General features: G+C 41.6%; 2 protein-coding genes across 10 annotated transcripts; both read left to right on the forward strand.

Moving 5' to 3' along the window:
* Positions 1–4,389: 4,389 nt before the first annotated feature.
* Positions 4,390–14,091, forward strand: susd1 (sushi domain containing 1). Of its 9 annotated transcripts, none has more exons than XM_055919102.1 (20): positions 4,399–4,637; positions 4,878–5,229; positions 5,412–5,552; positions 5,685–5,840; positions 6,106–6,258; positions 6,513–6,692; positions 6,859–7,038; positions 7,244–7,423; positions 7,599–7,778; positions 7,998–8,177; positions 8,407–8,586; positions 8,894–9,073; positions 10,438–10,602; positions 10,742–10,836; positions 10,955–11,141; positions 11,289–11,382; positions 11,507–11,762; positions 11,940–11,979; positions 12,071–12,164; positions 13,919–14,091. In XM_055919102.1, the coding sequence occupies exons 2-20, from the start codon at positions 5,175–5,177 to the stop codon at positions 13,935–13,937; spliced, it is 2,715 nt and encodes a 904-aa protein (XP_055775077.1). In that variant the 5' UTR covers positions 4,399–4,637; positions 4,878–5,174; the 3' UTR covers positions 13,938–14,091. The 9 variants fall into 9 exon arrangements, with proteins under 9 accessions (XP_055775084.1, XP_055775085.1, XP_055775077.1 ...); XM_055919106.1 differs by having other exon boundaries at positions 6,898–7,038; XM_055919103.1 differs by having other exon boundaries at positions 4,974–5,229.
* A 6,416-nt stretch (positions 14,092–20,507) lies between these two features.
* Positions 20,508–25,628, forward strand: LOC129852822 (uncharacterized; the record flags this gene model as incomplete). Its single annotated transcript, XM_055918468.1, has 3 exons — positions 20,508–21,122; positions 23,506–23,655; positions 23,883–25,628. Coding segments are annotated over 3 exons (1,530 nt in total), but the record flags the coding sequence as incomplete, so codon positions are not given.
* Positions 25,629–25,885: the final 257 nt, after the last annotated feature.

Below are 25,885 nucleotides of genomic sequence, written 5' to 3' on the forward strand. Positions count from 1 at the left end.
CAATTAGCAATTTCACAAGGATGTGAAGTTTAGTCTAATGCTCTAGGTTGGTTATCTTTGAATGCATCAAGTAATCATTATTAAAGTCATCACTTAATGTATACATTTATATATACATTGACTGGGCAAACAGCAGGACTTCTGGTTTCTCTTTTTCCCCCCAAAATATCCACTTTTCACTGCATTCAGACCACATAATGGGGCAGCAATATGTGATTATACAGATACACTAATTGCAATATTTTACATTGTATACTTTAAACCTGACATTAATTTGCATGAGACAAAGTCCAGTTGATTAATAGTTATTGCTCTAGTATCTTATGGTGCCACTTGTGCCAATGACATCTATAGTGCCACCAACTGGTCTCGTGCAGCCATCTAAGGTTACAGTGACTTTATATTCAGACAGCTTCTAAGGACATAGACATCAAGTTTACAAATTTCATGGTCCCATGTTCATGGATTCAGTTCTTATAGCCTTGGTGTGATATCAAATCAAAAATCAAATACATTTTATTTGTCACATACACATGGTTAGCAGATGTTAATGCGAGTGTAGCGAAATGCTTGTGCTTCTAGTTCCGACCATGCAGTAATATCTAACAAGTAATATAACCTAACAATTTCACAACAACTACCTTATACACACACAAGTGTAAAGGAATGAACACGAATATGTACATAAAAATATATGAATGAGTGATGCTCAAACGGCATAGGCAAGATGCAGTAGATGGTATAGAGTACAGTATATACATATGAGATGTGTAATGTAGGGTATGAAAACATATAAAGTGGCATTGTTTAAAGTGGCTAGTGATACATTTAATTACATCAAGATGCAGTAGATGGTATAGCGTACAGTATATACATATGAGATGAGTAATGTAGGGTATGTAAGCATTATATAAAGTGGCTAGTGATAAATTGATTACATACATTTTTCCATTATTAAAGTGGCTAGAGATTTGAGTCAGTATGTTGGCAGCAGCCACTCGATGTTAGTGATGGCTGTTTAACAGTCTGATGGCCTTGAGATAGAAGCTGTTTTTCTCTCGGTCCCCGCTTTGATGCACCTGTACTGACCTCACCTTCTGGATGATAGCGGGGTGAACAGGCAGTGGCTTGGGTGGTTGTTGTCCTTGATGATCTTTTTGGCCTTCCTGTGACATCGGATGGTGTAGGTGTCCTGGAGGGCAGGTAGTTTGCACCCGGTGATGCGTTGTGCAGACCTCACTACCCTCTGGAGAGCCTTACGGTTATGGGCGGAGCAGTTTCCGTACCAGGCGGTGATACAGCCCGACAGGATGCTCTCGATTGTGCATCTGTAAAAGTTTGTGAGTGTTTTTGGTGACAAGCCGAATTTCTTCAGCCTCCTGAGGTTGAAGAGGTGCTGCTGCGCCTTCTTCACCACGCTGTCTGTATGGATGGACCATTTCAGTTTGTCCGTGATGTGTACGCTGAGGAACTTAAAACTTTCCACCCTCTCCACTACTGTCCCGTCAATGTAGATAAGGGGGTGCTCCCTCTGCTGTTTCCTGAAGCCCAAGATCATCTCCTTTGTTTTGTTGACATTGAGTGTGAGGTTATTTTCCTGACACCACACTCCGAGGGCCCTCACCTCCTCCCTGTAGGCCGTCTCGTTGTTGTTGGTAATCAAGCCTACCACTGTAGTGTCGTCTGCAAACTTGATGATTGAGTTGGAGGCGTGCATGGCCACACAGTCGTGGGTGAACAGGGAGTACAGGAGAGGGCTGAGAACGCACCCTTGTGGGGCCCCAGTGTTGAGGATCAGCGGGGTGGGGATGTTGTTACCTACCCTCACCACTTGGGGGCGGCCCGTCAGGAAGTCCAGGACCCAGTTGCACAGGGCGGGGTCGAGACCCAGGGTCTCGAGCTTAATGACGAGTTTGGTGGGTACTATGGTGTTAAATGCTAAGCTGTAATCGATGAACAGCATTCTTACATAGGTATTCCTCTTGTCCAGATGGGTTAGGGCAGTGTGATGGCGATTGCGTCGTCTGTGGACCTATTGGGGCGGTAAGCAAATTGGAGTGGGTCTAGAGTGTCAGGTAGGGTGGAGGTGATATGGTCCTTGACTAGTCTCTTAAAGCACTTCATGATGACGGAAGTGAGTGCTACAGGTCGGTAGTCATTTAGCTCAGTTACCTTAGCTTTCTTGGGAACAGGAACAATGGTGGCACTCTTGAAGCATGTGGGAACAGCAGACTGGGATAAGAATTGATTAAATATGTCTGTAAACACACCAGCCAGCTGGTCTGCGCATGCTCTGAGGACGTGGCCAGGGATGCCGTCTAGTTGTGTAGCATGGCCAACTTTAAGTGCAGCAACTAATCATTCTCTAATTCATTAGAGGCTAATTCATTGAGTCTATATACCACATCTGGAGTCAGTCTGACTTATGGTTCATGAGAAGAAGATTTTGTACATATTTTTTGCATTATCATAGGTGCTAAAGTGCATCTATAGGTACAGTGCGGCCATATTTGAATTGATTAACTATTTAGTGTTACATATGCAAAGAATGAGTTGTTAATAGTTTCCTTGTTTTTTTTAGATATCAATATCAAATTCCGTGTGGTTCGTCTTAAGGACATCCATAATAGAGATGATACATTTCAAGTTGATAGGCCACTGTGGAGTGGATTTACAGTGGTTTAAATGGACAAATACAATCCGATTTTTGATTTGTCAATAACTAAGCCATCTTTTGACCAATCCCTTTCTCAAACTAAGTTATTAAGACATGTACCATAGGCCTACATTCCAAATATGGTGTAATTTAGTCCTACGAGAAGAAAAGTTTTGAAGTTTCCCGCTCCTCCGCTCTCTCCACTGGCTTCCAGTTGAAGCTCACATCCGCTACAAGACCATGGTGCTTGCCTACGGAGCTGTGAGGGGAACGGCACATCCGTACCTTCAGGCTCTGATCAGGCCCTACACCCAAACAAGGGCACTGCGTTCATCCACCTCTGGCCTGCTCGCCTCCCTACCCCTGAGGAAGTACAGTTCCCGCTCAGCCCAGTCAAAAGTGTTCGCTGCTCTGGCACCCCAATGGTGGAACAAACTCCCTCACGACTCAATCACCACCTTCCGGAGACACCTGAAACCCCACCTCTTTAAGGAATACCTAGGATAGGATAAAGTAATCCTTCTAACCCCCCCCCCCCTTAAAAGATTTAGATGCGCTATTGTAAAGTGGCTGTTCCACTGGATATCATAAGGTGAATGCACCAATTTGTAAGTCGCTCTGGATAAGAGCGTCTGCTAAATGACTTAAATGTAAATGTAAATGTAAGTTTTTATTAGCATATTTTAGCGTATTAGCTTATGTGCTAATAGGTATCTACTGGTATAGTGCTGCCATCTTTGAATGCATCAACGTTATCTTCTCAAATTCTTTAGGGACTATTGTAATGAGTCCAAAGACCACATTTGGAGTGAATCTGACTTTTAGTCCATGTGAAGATGTTATAATGATTATTTTAAGCATTAGCGTTACATAGTCAAAAAAAAGTGAATTGTTAATAGTTTCCTTATATGTTAGATATCAGCGTTCATCATGGTAATGGATTTGATGACCCTAAAAAGTTTCAAGTTGATGAGCCATTGTGGAATGAATTTACAAAGGATTTAAATGGACAGGTAAAATCAGATATCCTGATTTATCAATAACTGAGCCATCTCTTAGCTTTTCTCAGACTACATTAAGAGATATACTATGGGCCTAAATTTGGAGTTGTTATATGGACTGATGGTTCATGATAAGTTTTTGAAATGTTTTCTGAAATTTCCAAGATGGAGGAAAATCTATCCAGACCTTATGGGTCCTTGAGGCACATTTGTTCAGTATGGGTAAAGACAACTACATTCAAAGTTTCAAGTCTCTAGGTCAATCAGGGTGGCGGATATGAGGTTTTAAGTGAGACTTTATAACAGCGCCACCTATAGGCCAACCAGTGCCATTATTTTTGACCAAATGAATCATGGTCAGTGGTTTCTGTTTGCCAAGTTAAAAAAACGTTACTAATCTATCCTTGAGTTATTTGACTATGAGCAGAATACAGAGATTAACAATAGGTTTCACAGCTTCATTGTGAACCAATAAATAGAGACCTCTAAACATTCTATGTCTAATTTTGTGTTACCATATGTTGCATGCTCATATGTGCTGCTGCTGGAGAGACCCTAGTGTAGCGTGTTACAGAGGGTCTGGTGGTTTTGAGGGACAGGCTGGTGCTTAATCAGGCCTCTCCAGCAGGCGCAGTGTGAGGTGTAGGCTCACTGGGGGAGTGATAGAGGGAGACCCCACTGAGTCCTGGTGGGCTGGGCGATAGCAGCATGATGGATTTATCTTCCCCTTCCACATTATACTAGATTAACTCGCTACCCAAGAACCAACTGGAAACAGCTTAATGGTGGATGGCTGTTCTCACTGTGTTGACACTATTGGTGAAATGATGTGGTGATGAGCCAGTTTTACTCAATTTCACACCTTTTTTGGTGCATTTTCATGGACAGGGTTTTCCTTTAATTCATGTGACAGAGCACCTAGCATGGATTGTAATTATGATGGGTCTCACAAACACTGGATAAAGTTGATTCAAGAAAAGGTAGGATGTATAAACAACTAGGCTGGCCTAGGTAATTTACTTTAATAAATTGAATATCACCAATTGTTAATGTCACTCTTAAATCCATGGTTATCATCTAGAGTCTGTATATTTACCTAGTTTTTACTTTTTTAGTTCATAATGTTATGTTCATTATCAACCCCAGGCAGGTTTGCTGAGCCAAATATAGCTCTTATCAGCATACACAGCATGACCGTGCAATTTGAAAATGTGTTTCAGATGTCTCCCAAAGCGTAGAGTACATTATCACACATGTGACGTATAACTGAATGTGTCAAAATGCTGATGATGACAGACATGTTCCCAAACCACTAGTGCCAACATCACCATTGAGAAGAGAGAGCGGCGGTTGGATTTCATTGTGACCACAGCTAACTCTTATACCCTTCTTTCAATCCTGGTTATCAAATCCGCTCAGCACCACGAGTTCTGCAAGACGGAAATAAATAAAAATGTGTTTACAAAGAATGCGTCTTTGCAATATCTAAGAGAGGGAAATGGACATACTTTGAGAGGATGTATTGGAGAACAGCACTTGTGATCTTGGCCTTTCTTACTCATGCCATTACAGGTGAGTGGATCAAAACAAATCCATCACATTGGTAATATATTCAAATTAATATTGACAGAACCTTTGTAAATCATAATGGTGAAGCTCTTACATAGAGCATCTATTTCAATAAATAACAGTTATAGGTGACTGTTTCAACAAACAAAGATTTCTCTTTATAGTGTATATTTTCTTTATCTTAGAAATGCGAGTGACTGGTCAAACGTTGGATGTGTGTGCCACCTGTCACCCCAACGCCACCTGTGAGGAGAAGGTGGATGGTACCGGCAAAGCCTGTAACTGCATGTATGGCTTTGTTGGTAATGGAAGAACTTACTGTCAAGGTGTGTATCTCCAGGTTTAAACTCAAGATGAAGGAATTACTTATCTTTTATCTAATGGGTATCAGTTGTATTCAAATTATACTAGTATTTATTGATAATTTTATTATTTACCACTATTCTTCTCTCTTACAGACAAAAATGAATGTCAGATAGGAGCCAATAAGATCTGTGGGCAGCATACTGCCTGCCATAACACCTATGGAAGCTACTACTGCACCTGCCTGGCAGGATACAGCCCTTCCAACAACATGGCCATCTTCATCCCCAACGATGGAACCCGCTGTCAGGGTAAGTTATAGCGATTACTGATGCTGAATACTTCAGCAGCTTTGTAACATTAAGAAAAGAAGAGCGACATAAAAATCATTGCCATTTTGGCAGATATGATATATGATTGTGAGTCTTCTTAAGCTTTATGGACGTTAACTTGATGCTAATTTGGAATGAGTGAATGTGCTACAGTCAGGCACATATTGGTGCCTAATAACTGGGTACATTACCCAACCACATTAACTAATAATACTAACACAACATCCGTGTTGGTTCTATCTAGACATTAATGAGTGTAGAGTCCAAGGGATCTGTGGTGAGGGGGGTAAGTGCACGAACATGCAGGGGTATTTTAACTGCCTCTGCCAAGTCGGATACCAGGTTCACAATGGAGCAGAGCCATTCCACCCACACCAGGACAAAGCCTTGTGCAAAGGTAAATAACACAAACCACTTGGGCTCAGTATTGTAAGACCTTTCAGTTAAATTATAGGTACAATTCTAAGATAATGGATAATAATCAGAGAGCTGTATGCTTCAAAAATGCATGTTTCAGAATCTCTTTGCCTGCTGCCCTATACTATACTGCAGCCACTGCAAGAATTTAATGATTTGTAAAACATTTGCAGAATGACAGTAGTGTTATCAAAAGTATGGTATCTGTAGTGTTGTCCTTTTCTCCATGTGTAGCCATTGATTGTGGGCAGCCTCCCTCGGCTCTGAATGCAGTCCAGCTGTCAGCCACGGGAACACGTTACGGCAGCATAGCTAAATTTGGCTGCTCTGAGGGATTCTTCTGGAAAAGCGGGGAGAACTCCTCCGTTTGTGGAGCAGAAAGTGTGTGGAAGGGCCCAAGTCTTGTTTGTGAAGGTAAAATGTATACATTTTTCCCTCCTAGCATTGTTTCATTTAGATTTTTGCATTCATTCATGTATTTAACATGTGGATGGATGAGTGTTTTGTTTGTAGAGAAAAAGGTTATCATGTACTGCATCTAGGAATGGTCACTGGTCAATGTCATTGCTTTGCCTCTCAGAGGTTGACTGTGGCTTGCCCCCTGCCCTCCCTCACTCAGTAATGTTGTGGAATCAGAGCACCAGGATAGGCTCTGAGGTGGTTTATCAGTGTAACTCTGGATATTACAATGTGGGAGAGGGAAATGTCTCCGTATGCACTGCCAATGGAAAGTGGGACCAGACATCTTTTATATGTAAAGGTAAAATAAATCTTCCCTCTCAGCATTACCATCTGCAATCACTACCTTACATCCATAACTAACTCATAACTGAATTAACCAAGTGCTTTAACAAATACCTCAGAGGTCATGTTGACCATACCATGAATTATATTGTGTGTCCAAAATATCAGACATGAATGTTTGCCTGATGGAAATTGCACACTGTAATGCTTTCTCTTTATAGAGATAACGTGTGGTGATCCCCCTATGCTGCCACACACTGGACAGGTGTGGAATGGCAGCACAAACCCTGGCAGCACTGTGCTGTTTTACTGTAAAGGAGGGTTTTACAGAGAGGGAGGGGGGAATATTTCACAATGCACTAGAGATGGTTACTGGACAAAAGCAACGTTGTCATGTAAAGGTAACAGTTTTGCCACGTAATACTTTCTCACATATTCTCTTGTGAAACCTCTTTTGAGATTTTCTGTAATCCATATGTCATGTAGGAATCATATCAGAGAAGCCAAATCTACTACCTATACAAATATCCTGGTGAATAATCTGTTAACTCAACCATTCTCTCATTCTCTGTGTAGAGGTTGACTGTAGTTCCCCCCCTGCCCTCCCTAACTCAGTAATGTTGTGGAATCAGAGCACCAGGATAGGCTCTGAGGTGGTTTATCAGTGTAACTCTGGATATTACAATGTGGGAAAGGGAAATGTCTCCGTATGCACTGCCAATGGAAAGTGGGACCAGACATCTTTTATATGTAAAGGTAAAATAAATCTTCCCTCTCAGCATTACCATCTGCAATCACTACCTTACATCCATAACTAACTCATAACTGAATTAACCAAGTGCTTTAACAAATACCTCAGAGGTCATGTTGACCATACCATGGAACAATATTGTGTGTGCAAAATGTAAGATATTAATGTCTGCTTGATGGAAATGTGCAGCAATTGCACACTGTTATAATGCTTTCTCTTTGTAGAGATAACGTGTGGTGATCCCCCTATGCTGCCACACACTGGACAGGTGTGGAATGGCAGCACAAACCCTGGCAGCACTGTGCTGTTTTACTGTAAAGAGGGATTTTATAGAAAGGGAGGGGGGAATATTTCCTACTGTACAGAAAATGGTTTCTGGACAAAGGCAACATTATCATGCAAAGGTAACTGAACATTTCTTACATACACTGACAGAGATGAAATTATGAGAAATACATGTTTTTTAGCACTCTGATACACTAGTAGAAACAAAGCATTATTGATAAATAGCTACATGTCTTCATAAGATAAGACCTGTAGTTGAAATGAAAGTGTTGAAAGTCAAATCTAAATGTTCCTTATGCTTTACATCCAGGATACACATAATCAATTCCATACTGCTTTCCCCCTTAGAAATAATGTGTGGTGGTCCCCCTATACTTCCCCACACTGGACAGGTGTGGAATGGCAGCACAAACCCTGGCAGCACTGTGCTGTTTTACTGTAAAGAGGGATTTCATAGAGAGAGGGGGGGAGGTATTTCCCAATGCACTAAAGACGGTAACTGGACAAAGGCAACATTGTCATGTAAAGGTAATGTATATGACTTTGTCACATGTTCTCTAGTTAAACCTCCTTTGAGATTTTGTGTAATGTATGTATGAATCATATCAGAGAGGCCAAATCTCCTTCCTATACAAATATCCTGGTGAACAATCTGTTATCTCAACCATTCTCTCATTCTCTCTAGAGGTTGACTGTGGTTCGCCCCCTGCCCTCCCTCAATAATGTTGTGAGATCAGAGCACCTGGATAATGAAATGATTTATAGAACATTTGCAGAATGACAGTAGTGTTATCAAAAACTGTATCTGTAGTGTTGTCCTTTTCTCCATGTGTAGCCATTGATTGTGGGCAGCCTCCCTCGGCTCTGAATGCAGTCCAGCTGTCAGCCACGGGAACACGTTACGGCAGCATAGCTAAATTTTGCTGCTCTGAGGGATTCTTCTGGAAAAGCGGGGAGAACTCCTCCGTTTGTGGAGCAGAAAGTGTGTGGAAGGGCCCAAGTCTTGTTTGTGAAGGTAAAATGTATACATTTTTCCCTCCTAGCATTGTTTCATTTAGATTTTTGCATTCATTCATGTATTTAACATGTGGATGGATGAGTGTTTTGTTTGTAGAGAAAAAGGTTATCATGTACTGCATCTAGGAATGGTCACTGGTCAATGTCATTGCTTTGCCTCTCAGAGGTTGACTGTGGCTTGCCCCCTGCCCTCCCTCACTCAGTAATGTTGTGGAATCAGAGCACCAGGATAGGCTCTGAGGTGGTTTATCAGTGTAACTCTGGATATTACAATGTGGGAGAGGGAAATGTCTCCGTATGCACTGCCAAGGGACAGTGGGACCAGACATCTTTTATATGTGAAGGTATTATATTAGTCCTTTCTGTATGGTCATGACACATTAATAACAATTACATATGATACCAACTCTTATAAAACCACTATCCCCTTTTCAAATTATAGAGATTGACTGTGGGGAGCCAGTGTTTATATCCCATACTAAGATGCTATGGGACCGGACATCGTTGATTGGTAGTGTGGTTTATTACCAATGTGTTGAAGGATATTACTCCACGAGTGGGAAATGTTATACTGAGTGTGGAGAGAATGGACTTTGGGAGAATATAGAACTTCAATGTGAAGGTGCATTTCTATTACCAGCAATATAATGAAGGTCTTTCAAAGACATGTATTTTCATTTATATTCAAATGCACATTTGCTTTGTTATTGTACTGTATGAGTCATTTTGCTTGAATAACTTGAACATGTACAGTAGTGTTTTTGTCTCTTTATGTTAAACCAAACAAACCTCAAGTGATTTCTGTGAACAGAGTTAAACTGTGGGGCTCCACTAACCCTACCCCATACTAACATGCTGTGGGACAATACAACTGCCCTGGGCAGTGTGATTGAGTATGTATGTAAGGATGGATTTTACCAGGAGGGAGGAAATAGTCTCTCAACATGTATATCATCAGGACAGTGGGGAATTGTTTCAATAATATGCAAAGGTACGGTAACAATATCTCACTCTGAAGCTAACCCTATTCTGCTGCATGATCAATTGTCTGTGCGGGCACACTGTAACAGTTACTCCCGTGAACTCATTATACTGTGTCAAAGTGCTCACATTCAAATTGATGTTGTATGTCTATCATGAATGCGCCCACCTATGTAGTAGATGTGCTTTCAGCACTTACTATTCTGTACCAGAAGGGGGTAATGTTGTATTGGGTAATGGGTTGTAAATTCATGTTTAATCATGATCATGAGTATGTTGCAACAAAATAATCAAGACTAGTATTTGTATATACTGTGCAGTGTAATCTAATCTTTTATGGTAATCGTCACATCATTCAATTGATCCACCTTGTTTTGACAGCTACATGTGGACCGGCCCCTGCTCTGGCCAACACAGAGGTGATGCTGCAGAACACAAGTGTTGTGTTCCATCGTTGTCTGGAAGGATTCCACAGCTGGAGAGGAAGAAACACCTCTGTTTGTGACATCACTGGGAAGTGGCAAGCTGCCACAATGCGATGCAGAGGTATGCATTCATAAATCTGTGAACTATAGTTCATTTGAAAAACCTTTTAGTATGTGGAAGGAATTAGTGTAGACCAGTGATTTTTTTTTTCATTTCACTTTTTTTTAACACATTGTTTCTCATCCCTTGTGACTACCAGAAATCAAGCCTGCCATCAGCGACTTGGTTGTCTTTAATGAAAAATGTTTGCGTTGGAAAGCAGACAAGTATGAAGAAGACACAGAGAATTACAGAGTAAGTTTACTTTAACAAGGATCTTAAAATATGATAATATTATTGATTATAAAAAGTGCTCTCTGAACTGCATACACCTTGACCATCATTATTTGATCTGTCTACCTGTATGTAACAGGTAGCATTTGTGGGATTCAGGGCCTATCAAAGGTCATTCCATGACAAGAGGAAGAAGCTCCTCAGCTCCACATCAGACCACCCTGAGATCTGCCTGAACCTGCTGCCTGTTACCAACTACACCATCAGCATCACTGCACTGTCTGCCAGGTTCACCTCCACACTTACAACAAACACCAGCCTACAAGGTACACTACAAACACCCTTGACTAACAATCACAATTTGATTAATAAATATCTGAAGATATTATGAGAAACATGGAGAAGAATATTGACTTTGACATGGATATGAAATCCAATGTTATTAAATGTGTCAATACCTTCTCATCTTCTAGTGCCTCAAGCCCCAGAGATTTTATACAGAGAAATTGAGGCTCCATTGCCCACTTTGTGGCTACGCAGATCAGCTGACACTCTGGACCCAATTAGGTAATTCATAATTTTACCTCCAACGCTCTCCCGTACTAAAAGCTGATTTTGTATCTTGAAATTTGCCCACTGAGGTCTGGCTATTACGACACAAACCCTTTTCTCTTTATTCCTGGGTTTACAGTTTCTACCAGGTGTTTGTGTTGCCACTGGAGGGGACTCTTGTGTTTGACTGCAGCTCTCCTAAGACCCCAGACTTCTCCAGTCAGAGGAAGCCCCATGGACAGTACATCACTGCCCAGCTCCATCTGAGGGATATAGGGAAAGAGATTAACCTGACTTTGGGCGATGGACACTACTATGGAGGGTTCTACAATGCTCCTTTACAGAAAGGCAGAGACTATTACATCATATTACGAGCTGTCAGTCAATGGGGAGGGGTAAGACTAACTGCTATGCATTGGAAATAAATTATATGTGGAGTTTATTCATATAAAAGGAAGGACAGTTTTGACGGTCATCTTTAACAAATTATTATTGATAATGCTTGTTGATCTTATAGAACTCCTGCATTAATAATTAATAATTCTGAATGTGCCATTTGAACTATTTTCTAGGCTTTCAAGCACTCTTGTGTTATTTGGGCAAAAGTGAGAGGTATGGGTTCCTTTTCTCATATTTAGCCCACTGTTGTGGTTTAATCAGATTGTTGTATTGATGTTGCATGATGTTTTCTCTCGTTTGGCAGATATATCCTACATAATGAAGGTTTCATCGCTTTTTGCTGGAGGATCAATTGGAGTCTTTGCTTTGGCCATTTTTCTGGGACACTGTTACACCTGGTAAGATCTATCCTATCCTAGTGTGTATGCCTACTTATGACATTTATGATACAGTTGAAGTCAGAAGTTTACATACACCTTAGCCAAATACATTTAAACTCAGATTTTCACAATTCCTGACATTTAATCCTAGTAAAAATTCGATGTTTTAGGTCAGTTAGAAATCACCACTTTATTTTAAGACTGTGAAATGTCAGAATAATAGTAGAGAGAATGATTTATTTCAGCTTTTATTTCTTTCATCACATTCCCAGTGGGTCAGAAGTTTACATACACTCAATTAGTATTTGGTAGCATTGCCTTTAAATTGTTTAACTTGGGTCAAACGTTTCAGGTAGCCTTCCACAAGCTTCCCACAATAAGTTGGGTGAATTTTGGCCCATTCCCCCTGACAGAGCTGGTGTAACTGAGTCAGGTTTGTAGGCCTCCTTAAATCGCACACGCTTTTTCAGTTCTGCCCACAAATTTTCTATAGGATTGAGGTCAGGGCTTTGTGATGGCCACTCCAATACCTTGACTTTGTTGTCCTTAATCCATTTTGCCACAACTTTGGAAGTATGCTTGTCCATTTGGAAGACTCATTTACGACCAAGCTTTAACTTCCTGACTGATGTCTTGAGATGTTGCTTCAATATATCCACATACTTTTCCTGCCTCATGATGCCATCTATTTTGTGAAGTGCACCAGTCCCTACTGCAGCAAAGCACCCCCACAACATGATGCTGCCACCCCCTTGCTTCACGTTGGGATGTTGTTCTTCGGCTTGCAAGCCTCCCCCTTTTTCCTCCAAACATAACGATGGTCATTATGGCCAAACAGTTATATTTTTGTTTCATCAGATCAGAGGGCATTTCTCTAAAAAGTACAATATTTGTCCCCATGTGCAGTTGCAAACCATAGTCTGGCTTTTTTTATGGCGGTATTGGAGCAGTGGCTTCTTCCTTGCTGAGCGGCCTTTCAGGTTATGTCGATATAGGACTCGTTTTACTGTGGATATAGATACTTTTGTACCTGTTTCCTCCAGCATCGTCACAAGGTCCTTTTCTGTTGTTCTGGGAATGATTTGCACTTTTCGCACTAAAGCACGTTCATCTCTAGGAGACAGAACGCATCTCCTTCCTGAGCGGTATGACGGCTACATGGTCCCATGGTATTTTTACTTGCGTAGTATTGTTTGTACAGATGAACGTGGTACCTTCAGGCGTTTGGAAATTGCTCCCAAGGATGAACCAGACTTGTGGAGGTCTACAATTTTCTTTTGAGGTCTTGGCTGATTTCTTTTGATTTTCCCATGATGTCAAGCACAGAGGCACTGAGTTTGAAGGTAGGCCTTGAAATACATCCACAGGTACACCTCCAATTGACTCAAATGATGTCAATTAGCCTATCAGAAGCTTCTAAAGCCATGACATCATTTTCTGGCATTTTCCAAGCTGTTTAAAGGCACAGAACTTAGTGTATGTAAACTTCTGACCTACTGGAATTGTGATACAGTGAATTATAAATGAAATAATCTTTCTGTAAACAATTGTTGGAAAAATGTCTTGTGTTATGCACAAAGTAGATGTCCTACTTGCCAAAACTATAATTTGTTAACAAGAAATGTGTGGAGTGGTTGAAAAACAAGTTTTAATGACTCCAACCTAAGTGTATGTAAACTTCCTACTTCAACTGTATGTGGAATTCATTTTCAGATACTGATCAAATCTGACCTAATACATAGCCTACTTAACTTTCTGTATCCCCTTTTCAGGTTTTGTAAGAAGACATGACAGTCATCGTGAGGACTGCCTTTTTAAGTTGGGTCACACTTGGTTTATATTAGCATAACGTTCAACGACATTTACCTGTCATATTGTAACTGTGTAAAAATGTGTTTTGTATTGTAGTTGTTTTCTGTACTAAAATAAAGGTATAAAAATGTTTTGTCATTGTTTATAGAGTTTTATTATCAGCAATATCATAAATAATATGTTCTTAAAATACATTCATACACAAGCAATACAATGCATTTAAACTTTTTACTCTGTTGGTTTGCTACATTTTTAATCACAAGTTTCAAAAAAGGCAACAGTAAACATGTTGTCACCCCCCCCCCCCCCCGATTTGATTACTATAGCGCTCCCCTTGGGCAAATCAGTGTAATTTTGTAAATGCCGGGTCTCTATGGCAAGATGCATCAATCACCCAGGTTTCGTCAAAATCGAAAATTACAGACATCACCAGACCCAATCAAAGGGATGACTAACTCTGGAGATCCTGTTGGCCCCTTAGGTAGATCTGGCTTTCGTTTTTTTGCACCTTGTAGAATAATCTACAGAACTCTCTAAGGTTGGATTTTTTGATGTCGCTATGGCAGTTCAAACGGCTGGTTGATTACTTTTTTACTGAGGAATGTGTTGTTTTTCATGAGCATGTTTTGTAAGTCACTTTTCTGAAATTGCTTGTAAATATTGTATGTTTTTTATTGTGTTGGATTTGTAAATATTGTGAATTTTCTATGATTTCTATGAAAGAGAGGCCTTGGTCTCAATGTGATTCCCTGTTTAAATACATTTTAAAAAGGCAACAGTAAACATGTAGTCATCCACGAATGATGCAGCGCCCCGCTTGGGCCAGTCAGTGTAATTTAGCTAATGCCGGATCTCTGTGGCAAGACGCATCATTCACCCAAGTTTAATCAAAATCCGGCCAGTGGTGTCTGAGATATCGCATGGGTTAGCTAGACTCATATCCTTGAGCATGTCTGCCAAATTTCAGCACTCTGAGTCAAACAGATCAGGAGATTTAAATATGTGCCCGTTATAGTGCTACCATGTGATAAATGTGAATGTTCTTGCATATGGTGAGTCTTGACAGTGTTTGCAACATGTGTACCAAATTGTGTGACAATATGAATATCCTTGACTTATTTATATGCGTTTATGTACCATACCACACCCACGTGAATGTTTATTGGTCAATAGCAGCCATTTTGTTTTAGGTACTAGTCTGAAAAATATTTAATTGAGACACCATTGTCCATAGATGCCAAATATCAAGTTTCATGCATATCGGTCATTCGGTGCCAGAAGAGTAGCGTTTTAAGTGTTTTTCACAAAATGCTAAATGGCCCTTATGGGTCCCTGAAGGGAATTTGTTCATTGTGAGGAGAGCAGAGGTGGCACCACGGGTTCAAAAGTGTATTTTCTGTGGCCTGGAGTTTTTCCTTATCTCATGACCTAGTCAGATAATTTCTAGCCTATGACAGGGTCCATAATGATCTTTTGTTTCTCCCTGGCCCAGTGGGACCAGTTGGCCAGAAATCTACAGGCCTGAACAAAATTTCTACTGGCCCGAACATGTTGTACATTTTAAATGCAGGGCCTATAGGTTGGCATGCTTTCTCTGTATATGCAGCTATTAATAGTCTATATTTATAATAAATAAATACAAAATCATTTGGTGGGTGCTTATATTTGCCCTATTTCACACATGTACAAGTGTGCATTAATACACATTTGTGAATTGAAAATGTGATTTTTGCATATCCCAGCTCTCCCTGAGACACTTTTGGAGAGTGGGATTACGGCCAGGGTCTACCATTATTAACGGTAATCCTAACCGCTAGACTACCTGCCGCCGCCTTTAAAAAGCTGTTTAATAGAATAAAAAAATGTAAGTCATTACTCTATTCTTAAGAATTGCATTAATTGCATTCATTTTTGGATTTTTTTTAATTATTTTTTTTACATGTCAAAATAGGATGCTTCCCCTTTAAGATAACTGTGTTTCAAAATAAATATCGACCTGAGGTGCTTCAGTTCGCTTGAACGTTCGCTACTTTGCCGTACGGTTTGTACAGAACTATATGTTTCCCCAAAACGTTCTTGAACAGACTGAGGTAGGTTTACTCCCGTTTGGTGGGTGTGGCTTGAAGCAATGAGTGACATATGAAAAACAGCTTCTATCTCAAGGCCATCAGACTGTTAAACAGCCACCACTAACATTTAGTGGCTGCTGCCAACATACTGACTCAACTCCAGCCAATTTAATAATGGGAATTGATGGAAATGTATTGTAAAAATGTATCACTAGCCACTTTAAACAATGCCACTTAATATAATGTTTACATACCCTACATTACTCATCTCATATGTATATGTATATACTGTACTCTATATCATCTACTGCATCTTGCCATCTTTATGTAATACATGTATCACTAGCCACTTTAAACTATGCCACTTTATGTTTATATAACCTACATTACTCATCTCATATGTATATACTGTACTCTATACCATCTACTGCATCTTGCCTATGCCGTTCTGTACCATCACTCATTCATATATCTTTATGTACATATTCTTTATCCCTTTACATGTGTGTATAAGGTAGTAGTTGTGGAATTGTTAGGCTAGATTACTCGTTGGTTATTACTGCATTGTCGGAACTAGAAGCACAAGCATTTCGCTACACTCGCATTAACATCTGCATAACATTTGACATATCTAAAGGGAAGTGGCCATGCTGACAGCATTCCCCAACCTCTACCTGTTTACAACTGGTCATTCAGTACAGCACTGTTTCCATTCAATTTAATGTTTCAGAATGTAAAAACATACTGAACTCAGCCCAAACCTCCAGACGAGCTTCAATGCCATACAACACTCCTTCCGTGGCCTCCAACTGCTCTTAAATGCAAGTAAAACTAAATGCATGCTCTTCAAACGATCGCTGCCCGCACCCGCCCGCCCGTCTAGCATTACGCCTCTGGACGATTCTGACTTAGAATATGTGGACAACTACAAATACCAAGGTGTCTGGTTAGACTGTAAACTCTACTTTCAGACTCACATTAAGCATCTCCAATCCAAAATTAAATCTAGAATCGGCTTCCTATTTCGCAACAAAGCATCCTTCATAAGTAGGAATGCCTTATTACCAACGCGGTATTGTAAACACATCGTTCGTGGCTGGTGTGTGCTTGCTTGCTGACTATTTTTGTACAGCTGATGGTAGTGGTGGCGATTGGCTTGCACGTGCAAATTCAGCACACACAACATTCTATAATAGAATTGTGTTATTTGACGTGTATCTTTTTTGACATGCAAAAAGACCCAAACAGCGTACCACATGTTTCTACCATTGTGACTAGATTGAGTAGGCCTACAGCTCCATCTATCGGTCGCGTCGATGGCAACAGTTGTAGCAAAGCCTAACCCAAAATGTCCTAACCTTAACCTCATTCTCCTAACCTGCCACGTTAAATAACCTAACCTGCCACATTAGTTATTCTAACTTGCTATGTAAACAAACCATAAGCGGTGACAAATCATCAATATTACCACATCAGCGGCTCTGGAGGAGAGTGACCAATGTACCGAATTTCATGACTATGTTGAACGGGGTGAGGGGCGTGACCATTCTAAATTTATATTTTCAATCGCTTGTTGTAGCGCCAACATCTGGCCAATGAGTGTAATGTCGTTTAAATGCAGGATCCAATGGCAAGTCGCATCATTCGCCCAAGTTTCGTCAAAATCAAAATAGGTCAAGTGCTGAGATATCCCGTGTGAATGTACAAACGGACGGACAGACCGAACGAACAGGTCCACCGTCCCGTCCCGATTTAATTGTAGGGGACAATGAAATAAATGCAATACAAGTGCTATACAGTATGTTATAATAGATGAGAATTTTGAACATAGGCTCAGTGGTGTAAAGTAATTAAGTAAACATATTTTAAAGTACTACTTAAGTAGTTTTTTGGGGGTATCTTTACTTTACTATTTATATTTTTTTACAACTTTTACTTTTACTTCACTATATTCCTACAGAAAATATTGTACTTTTTTACTAAATACATTTTACCTGACAACCCAAAGTACTCCTTACCTTTTGAATGCTTAGCAGGACAGGAACATTGTGAAATTCATAGACTTATCAAGAGAACACATCCGTACTGCTTATGTTTTGGAGGACTCACAAATGCATCTTTTGTAAATATTGTCTGAGTGTTGGGAAGTGCCCCTGGTTATCCAAACATTTTAAAAACAAGAAAATATTGCTGTCTGCTTTGCTTAATATAAGGAGTTTGAAATTATTTTGATACTTAAGTATATTTTAGCAATTGCATTTACTTTTGATACTTTAGTATATTTTAAACCATATACTTTTAAACTTTTACTAAAGTAGTATTTTACTGGGTGACTTTCACTTTTACTTGAGTAACTTTATATTAAGATATCTATACTTTTACTCAAGTATGAAAATTGGGTACTTTTTCCACCACTACATAGTCTTATAGGTTTTCTATTATACACAAAATTACAATATTTCATGAAGGAAAGATCAACTTTCAGTGATTCAGTCATACTTCTTAGAATAATCAAATCATTGAGCTCAAGGAAGCATAAAAATATAATTATAAGTGAAGTACGACGGTAATAACGAGTATAGATAATATGTAATTCAATTTTTTATATATATATATATTGCAGAAAAAAAATAGTTTACATACAAGAAGTATACCAACAGGCAATGATAACATATGCAAATTGAAGATTATACATAGACCTTAAAAGATGCACACATATTGATTGTTTTAACAGCTTTCTTTTTAGAAGAATGTAGAATGGTCTTAATGTACTGTTCGAACTTATAGAAAACACTGAAGAGTTTTTTTATTAGTGAATTTACATTTATGAATATGAAATTTTTCCATTAGCACAATTCAATTAGATTTATGAGGTCAAATGATTCGCTGGGTAATAGTTATGGATCATTCTAAAAGAGACCTCTTTGACCTTGTTAACAAGCAGGTATTTGTGTGGTTATAACCAGACTTTTTTCCAACAGATATTATTAACAAATGTATTCCAGTAAGTTGTGACATAAGGAATGGATACAATATCCCTTTGAAATAAAGCACGTATAGATCTGTTGTTCTGAGGGGGCAAGGAGAAACCAATTTTTCCTATTTTAGAGTCAACTGGATTAAGCGAGGGTAGGTCAAGAAGGTGAGGTCTGGTTACACCTCTGAACAACATGAGAGTTCCAGATGGAAATATGTCATTCTATGGATGGGAGTTCCTACTTGTGACGTCATGATTTTCTGTCAAGTGAATGTCACGAGAGCATCGAAAGGTGAGACTGAAGTGAAGAGGTGATCCATGGCATGAAGCCTCCAGTGATGATTCATGGCAAGAAGCCTCCAGTGATGATCCATGGCACGAAGCCTCCAGTGATGATCCATGGCACGAAGCCTCCAGTGATGATCCATGGCAAGAAGCCTCCAGTGATGATCCATGGCAAGAAGCCTCCAGTGATGATCCATGGCACGAAGCCTCCAGTGAGGAGTCATGGCACGAAGCCTCCTGCGACTGTCCCCAGTCCGGAGCCCCCAGCGACGGTCCCCAGTCCGGAGCCTCCAGCGACGGTCTCCAGTCCGGAGCCTCCAACGACGGTCTCCAGTCCGGAGCCTCCAGCGACGGCCTCCAGTCCGGAACCTCCAGCGACGGCCTCCAGTCCGGAGCCTCCAGCGACGGCCTCCAGTCCGGGGCCCCCAGCGACGGCCTCCAGTCCGGAACCTCCAGCGACGGCCTCCAGTCCGGAGCCTCCAGCGACAGTCTCCAGTCCGGGGCCCCCAGCGACGGTCCCCAGTCCGGGGTCGGCGACGAGGGTCCTCGCACCAGAGGTGCCACCAAAGTGGGGTGAGCCAGTGGTGGACCGGGGTCTGCGTCCCGCACCTGAGCCACCAGATGCCCACCCAGACCCTCACTATAGGTTTAGGTTTTGCGGCCGGAGTCCGCACCTTTGGGGGGGTACTGTCACGCCCTGACCTTAGAGATCCTTTTTATGTCTCTATTTTGGTTTGGTCAGGGTGTGAGTTGGGGTGGGTATTCTATGTTCTATTATTTGTATTCCTATGTTTTGGCCGGGTAGGGTTCTCAATCAGGGACAGCTGTCTATCATTGTCTCTGATTGAGAACCATACTTCGGTATCCCTTTTTCCCACCTGTCTTTGTGGGAAGTTTACTTTGTTTATGGCACATAGCCGTTAGCTTCACGGTTTGTTTTGTAGTGTTTATTGTTTTGTTCGGCGTCTTTTCTAATAAAAAGAAAATGTACGCTCACCACGCTGCGCCTTGGTCCAGTTCATTCAACAGCCGTGACACCCTGGTAAGCGTCAGATCAGTTCTTCATCAGGCAGAGATCAGGCCGATATATGAATCAGTTTATTACCATATAATATTATAAGCACTTTGCTGCCACTATCTTCTGCAGCGCCTCATAAAACCATTGAAAAGGTGTCTAATGTGGCTGCAGCAAAGGTCTGAATCTCGCTCCTCTTTCTGTGCCCAGATCTGTCAGTCCCACCTGGTGAGATCAAAGTCAAGGCCATCCTGAAGAATAAAAAACCCATGGCTGTGCCATCTCATCAGAAGAGAGATAGAGCTGGAAATACAGTTGTTTCAGCACAGGCTGTTGCCACTTCCCATGAGAAAGAGAAATCTGGGAATACTGTCTTTTCAGCACAAGCTGGTGCCTCTGGGATATGGCCCCCTCTACTTCTTCCCAATATAGTAGGGCCATCACAGAGAAGGCTGGAAGTATGGCCATCACAGCAGCACATGCTACCACCACTACTTAGTATGGCTATCACAGCAGCACAGGCTACCACCACTACTTACCTGAAGAAATTGAACCATGCAGTTCAACCTCAGAAGAAGGAGGGCTTACCTGACCAGAGAGCTAACGAATCCAAACACCCAATCCCCAGGCCCGGTGTGAGAGACAGTCACAGGAGTCTCACAGTGGCTAAATCTCAGAAGGACTTAGACCCTCTGTCCACTTTCATGATGTTACGGTCCCAACAGAGACCCTCCGTCTCTGTGTCGCCTCAGAACTATACAAGCACCCAGACAGAGTACTGTGGCAACCAGTTTTCACCACAACAGGGGTTTGCGAAATGATTTTAGGCCCTGAAAGCATTTCACATATTTAATAAGTCTGTGAGTGATGGGTACCTGTGTTTTTTCAGTGTCACAGTTGAAGCAGCATGCACCACAGCCACCCACCACAGAACCAAGGCCTGGATTAGATAAAGCCTGTTGCCTAGTTCCTCCTAGGTCCTCCTTTTGGTAGTTCCTCCTAGTAAGTCATCATTCAGGTAGGTCCTCCTCGCCAGTTAGCATTTCAGACTGATCCAGTGAAGAATTACATCACTACACAATATTTTGTATGAAGTCTGCCAGGAGTTTGACCAAATGTGCCGAAATGGTCAATTGATACATTTTCAAGTACATAACTATAGAGAACATACAAAAATGCTATGTCCAAACTTTTTACTGTAACTGTATAATATGACTGTACTGGAGAGAAGCCACTCTCAGTCCTTACGGATGCTTGGAGGGACTTACCACAACGCTGTGATTACAGTAGACGAGAACACTGCTGTCATCATTCAGGTAGGTCCTCCTGGTCAATCATCATTCAGGTAGGTCCTCCTAGTCAATTATTTAGGTAGGTCCTCCTAGTCAGTCATCATTTTGGTAGTTCCTCATAGTCAATCAATCAATCAATCAATTTTATTTATAAAGCCCTTATTACATCAGCTGATGTCACAAAGTGCTGTACAGAAACCTAGCCTAAAACCCCAAACAGCAAGCAATGCAGGTGTAGATGCACGGTGGCTAGGAAAAACTCCCTAGAAAGGCCAGAACCTAGGAAGAAACCTAGAGAGGAACCAGGCTATGAGGGGTGGCCAGTCCTCTTCTGGCTGTGCCGGGTGGAGATTATAACAGAACATGGCCAAGATGTTCAAATGTTCATCATTCAGAGTATCTCTACCGCTCCTGCTGTCTCTAGAAAGTTGAAAACAGCAGGTCTGGGACAGGTAGCACGTCCGGTGAACAGGTCAGGGTTCCATAGCCGCAGGCAGAACAGTTGAAACTGGAGCAGCAGCACGGTCAGGTGGACTGGGGACAGCAAGGAGTCATCAGGTCAGATAGTCCTGAGGCATGGTCCTAGGGCTCAGTTCCTCCGAGAGAGAGAAAGAAAGAAAGAGAGGAAGAGAGAAAGAGAGAAAGAAAGAGAGAAAAAGTGAGAAAGAGAGAGAGAATTAGAGAGCATACTTAAATTCACACAGAACACCGGAAAAGACAGGACAAATACTCCAGATATAACAGACTGACCCTAGCCCCCCGACACAAACTACTGCAGCATAAATACTGGAGGCTGAGACAGGAGGGGTCGGGAGACACTGTGGCCCCGTCCGACGATACCCCCGGACAGGGCCAAACAGGCAGGATATAACCCCACCCACTTTGCCAAAGCACAGCCCCCACACCATTAGAGGGATAACTTCAACCATCAACTTAACATCCTGAGACAAGGCCAAGTATAGCCCACAAAGATCTCCGCCACGGCACAACCCAAGGGGGTGGCGCCAACCCAGACAGGAAGATCACGTCAGTGACTCAACCCACTCAAGTGACGCACCCCTCCTATGGACGGCATGGAAGAGCACCAGTAAACCAGTGACTCAGCCCCTGTAATAGAGTTAAAGGCAGAGAATCCCAGTGGAGAGAGGGGAACTGGCCAGGCAGAGACAGCAAGGGCGGTTCGTTGCTCCAGAGCCTTTCCGTTCAACTTCACACTCCTGGGCCAGACTACACTCAATCATATGACCTACTGAAGAGATAAGTCTTCAGTAAAGACTTAAAGGTTGAGACCTGGCTCTCAGTCGAGAGAAGACATCCTCCCGAGTTATGACATCGGCCAGATTTGAAAACTGACATGTATGATAGATGTTTTCGCAATCTAAAAGTCATATTCCTATTAACTTTCAGTGTAGTGAGTGACTTTATCACAGAGCTACGTAATACCAGCCGGATTTCTGCCTGCTTGAATGCCAATAACTCAGATAAACATGAAATTACCCAGGGAATCGATAGAACATCACTCAGAGATGAACAAAAACAATATAACATTCAAAATGGGTGAACGTTCCCTTTAATTTCATGATCTATTGTGTAATAGTAGCAGTGTCATCATTACATTTATTACTGATGGAAGGATGCAGGTTACACAGAGAGAATGAGTTGTCCCAGTGGATGGTTTGTGCGTGTGTATGTGCGTGTGTGTTTGCATGTGTATTTGCAAATGTTTATTTGTATATGTGTGTGTGTGTGTGTGTGTGTGTGTGTGTGTGTGTGTGTGTGTGTGTGTGTGTGTGTGTGTGTGTGTGTGTGTGTGTGTGTGTGTGTGTGTGTGTGTGTGTGTGTGTGCATGCATGTGTGTACATGTTTGTTTGTTAGGTCATCCCCTGCTCTCCCCCTGTCTTCCCCCCAGGAGGAGAGGTGTCTGCTAGAGTTCCACTGTATGAACCCTCTAGCGGCTCAGCTGATGTTGAGGAGGTGCCCCTCTCGCCACTGGCTCCTGGGAGCCTCCCTCTCCCAGCTGCAGGAGCTGGTCTCTGAGGTTCCTCACAAAGTCATCAAGGTGACCTGGCCAGTCACCTCCTCTCAATTTAGTGTCCTGGTCTTGTCATACACCTTGCCTTCACTGGGAAGACAATATGGGATTGTATATTGTGTTGTGTTTCCATATACACTGGAGCAGCTGCATCCTCTTCATTACGAACTTTGCCAACTTTGTTTATCAGTCAAACTCTGGTGGTGCTATATTGATAATACTTGCAGTAATACAATATCTTGTTTTTATTCCAGCTCTTCAGTGACACCCCGTCTCTGTACAAGCTGACTGCAGCAGCCTCCTCTCCAGAGTCTCACACTGAGTTCACTCATCAGAAAGACCACAGTAGGTCCACTGACCCTTGTGCCACCAGCAGAGACAACCAACACCCACACACACTGCGACGAGAACCATTCAAGCCTATCCCCAACAGCTGCCTCGCTGGCTCCCCCAGTGCTGAGAGTTTAGATAGGAGGTTATATGAAGAGAGCTCTCTCATTACCAAGGAGGACAGTGCAGACTTCCAGGTGGACTTGAGTCAGGCCCCTTTCCAGCACACCTGGAGCCACAACCCATGGGAGGCAGATGAGGTGATATTTGTAGGCTGGAATAGAGGAGGACGAGGAGAGGAGTGGACATCCAGAGCATCTCTACACCAGGAGCCCCGTGGCTCCCCCAGAGACTACGCGCCAGAGAACCCTGTTCAGACAGACCCCTCGTCATCATTCAGCTACAGCACCAACACACAGAGACCAGCGTACTCTGACAACCAGATGTACTCGTTCTCTACAGTAGGCTACAGTAAACAGCAGCAGTACCCTGATGGCAGCCTGGCCTCGCCTAGAGGAGCTCTGCCATGGGGGGGCAGTAGCAGTAACAGCCCCTACAGCACAACCCAGGGGAGGGGTGACATGAGTGAGACACCTGACTATGGGACCAGTTATAGGACAGGGATAGAGAGGAAGAGGAGAGCAGAGGGCCCAAAGATGAACAATGAGAGTAACATGTTAGACTGCTGATAAAGCAAGTTTGCATTTAAATATATTTTTAGAGATCTCCTTTAGTGGTTTGGGAAAGTTCCAGTAGAGCCTCTAGTGTGGAAATTATATCATTATTGAGGTAAATGTGAGCAATTACGAGATTATATTGTTCTATTTTCATGTATTCTTTTCAGTTTTAACGCCATTGAAGAGGGGAAAGCTCTGTTATGAGAAGGTGTTAGGCTGAAGGGATGGACAGATAAGACTAACCTTTTTTCTAAAATGTCTCATATCTGTGAAGTACTGAGATATTAAGATTTGCCTGAAAAGTGAACAGTATCCTGTCAGTCCCTTGCCCTGTCTACAACTACAGATATTAGGTATGTAAGAAATACATGTAGTATGCTATAGGTTCTTGAGTGTTCGAAAGACACTATTAAATGTTCAACTGTTGTTGGGAAAATATCTGTCAATTTATGTGTGTTAAGGCTTTTTTTAATAATTATTGTGTTCATCTTTTTCTAAGAAGGATAAGATTAAATAGACGGTTTTGTTATATTTTGACTTCATATAAAACATAATGCTAAAGATAAATAATTGTATGTTATGCTAGGACAAATACTTTTTAAATTAAAGCCAATCTGAAATGTTGTCCATCTTTTGTAGCTTTTGCCAGAATGTGTTAGGAATTTTATCAGCAATATGAACAAGACAGGATTAATATTTATGAACTCAAATGAATGAATGACAGTACTTTCCATTAATTCAAATGTTCACTTAATGCATATCTTCTTCCGACTAGTCCAGGGGTGTCAAACTCATTTTGCCCCGGGGGCCACATTCGGTCTTCAACGAGGTCCAGAGGGCCACACTTAAAATGTGTTATAATTCCCGCCTATCAAAAAAAATGTAAATGTAATTTTTTGAAATGACGATCCTCGCTGACTGTCTAACTTTCATTTCGGTGATCATTAGAGAGTCGGACACAGTCTAGAACAGGGATCATCAACTATTCAGCCGCGGGACAATTTATTTTCTTGAGTGGATGGTCGGGGGGCGGAACATCATTTCAAATCATTTGTAGACTGCAAATTGACCGCAAGAATCCCAAACAGATATAATATTTATGTGTGGGAAAACTTGGGAACAGATCTCCAATTGGATCTGATTTCCTGGTGTTTATGGGATCTTATATACAACAATTAACATTTTTTATGTATTTTTTTTATTTTATTTGATCAGAAAACTTGGGGGGGACAAATAAAAACCCCTGCGGG

Source organism: Salvelinus fontinalis, chromosome 4 (genome assembly GCF_029448725.1).
Source record: "Salvelinus fontinalis isolate EN_2023a chromosome 4, ASM2944872v1, whole genome shotgun sequence".
Lineage (NCBI taxonomy): Eukaryota > Metazoa > Chordata > Actinopteri > Salmoniformes > Salmonidae > Salvelinus > Salvelinus fontinalis.

What these genes read in the sequence shown, in the direction of transcription:
- susd1 (XM_055919102.1), top strand. Translation starts at nt 5,175, where the DNA reads ATGTATTGGAGAACAGCACTTGTGATCTTGGCCTTTCTTACTCATGCC. An exon ending in TCTTACTCATGCCATTACAG is followed by an intron (nt 5,230 to 5,411) that starts GTGAGTGGATCA and finishes TCTTTATCTTAG; the next exon opens with AAATGCGAGTGACTGGTCAA. An exon ending in TGCCACAATGCGATGCAGAG is followed by an intron (nt 10,603 to 10,741) that starts GTATGCATTCAT and finishes TGTGACTACCAG; the next exon opens with AAATCAAGCCTGCCATCAGC.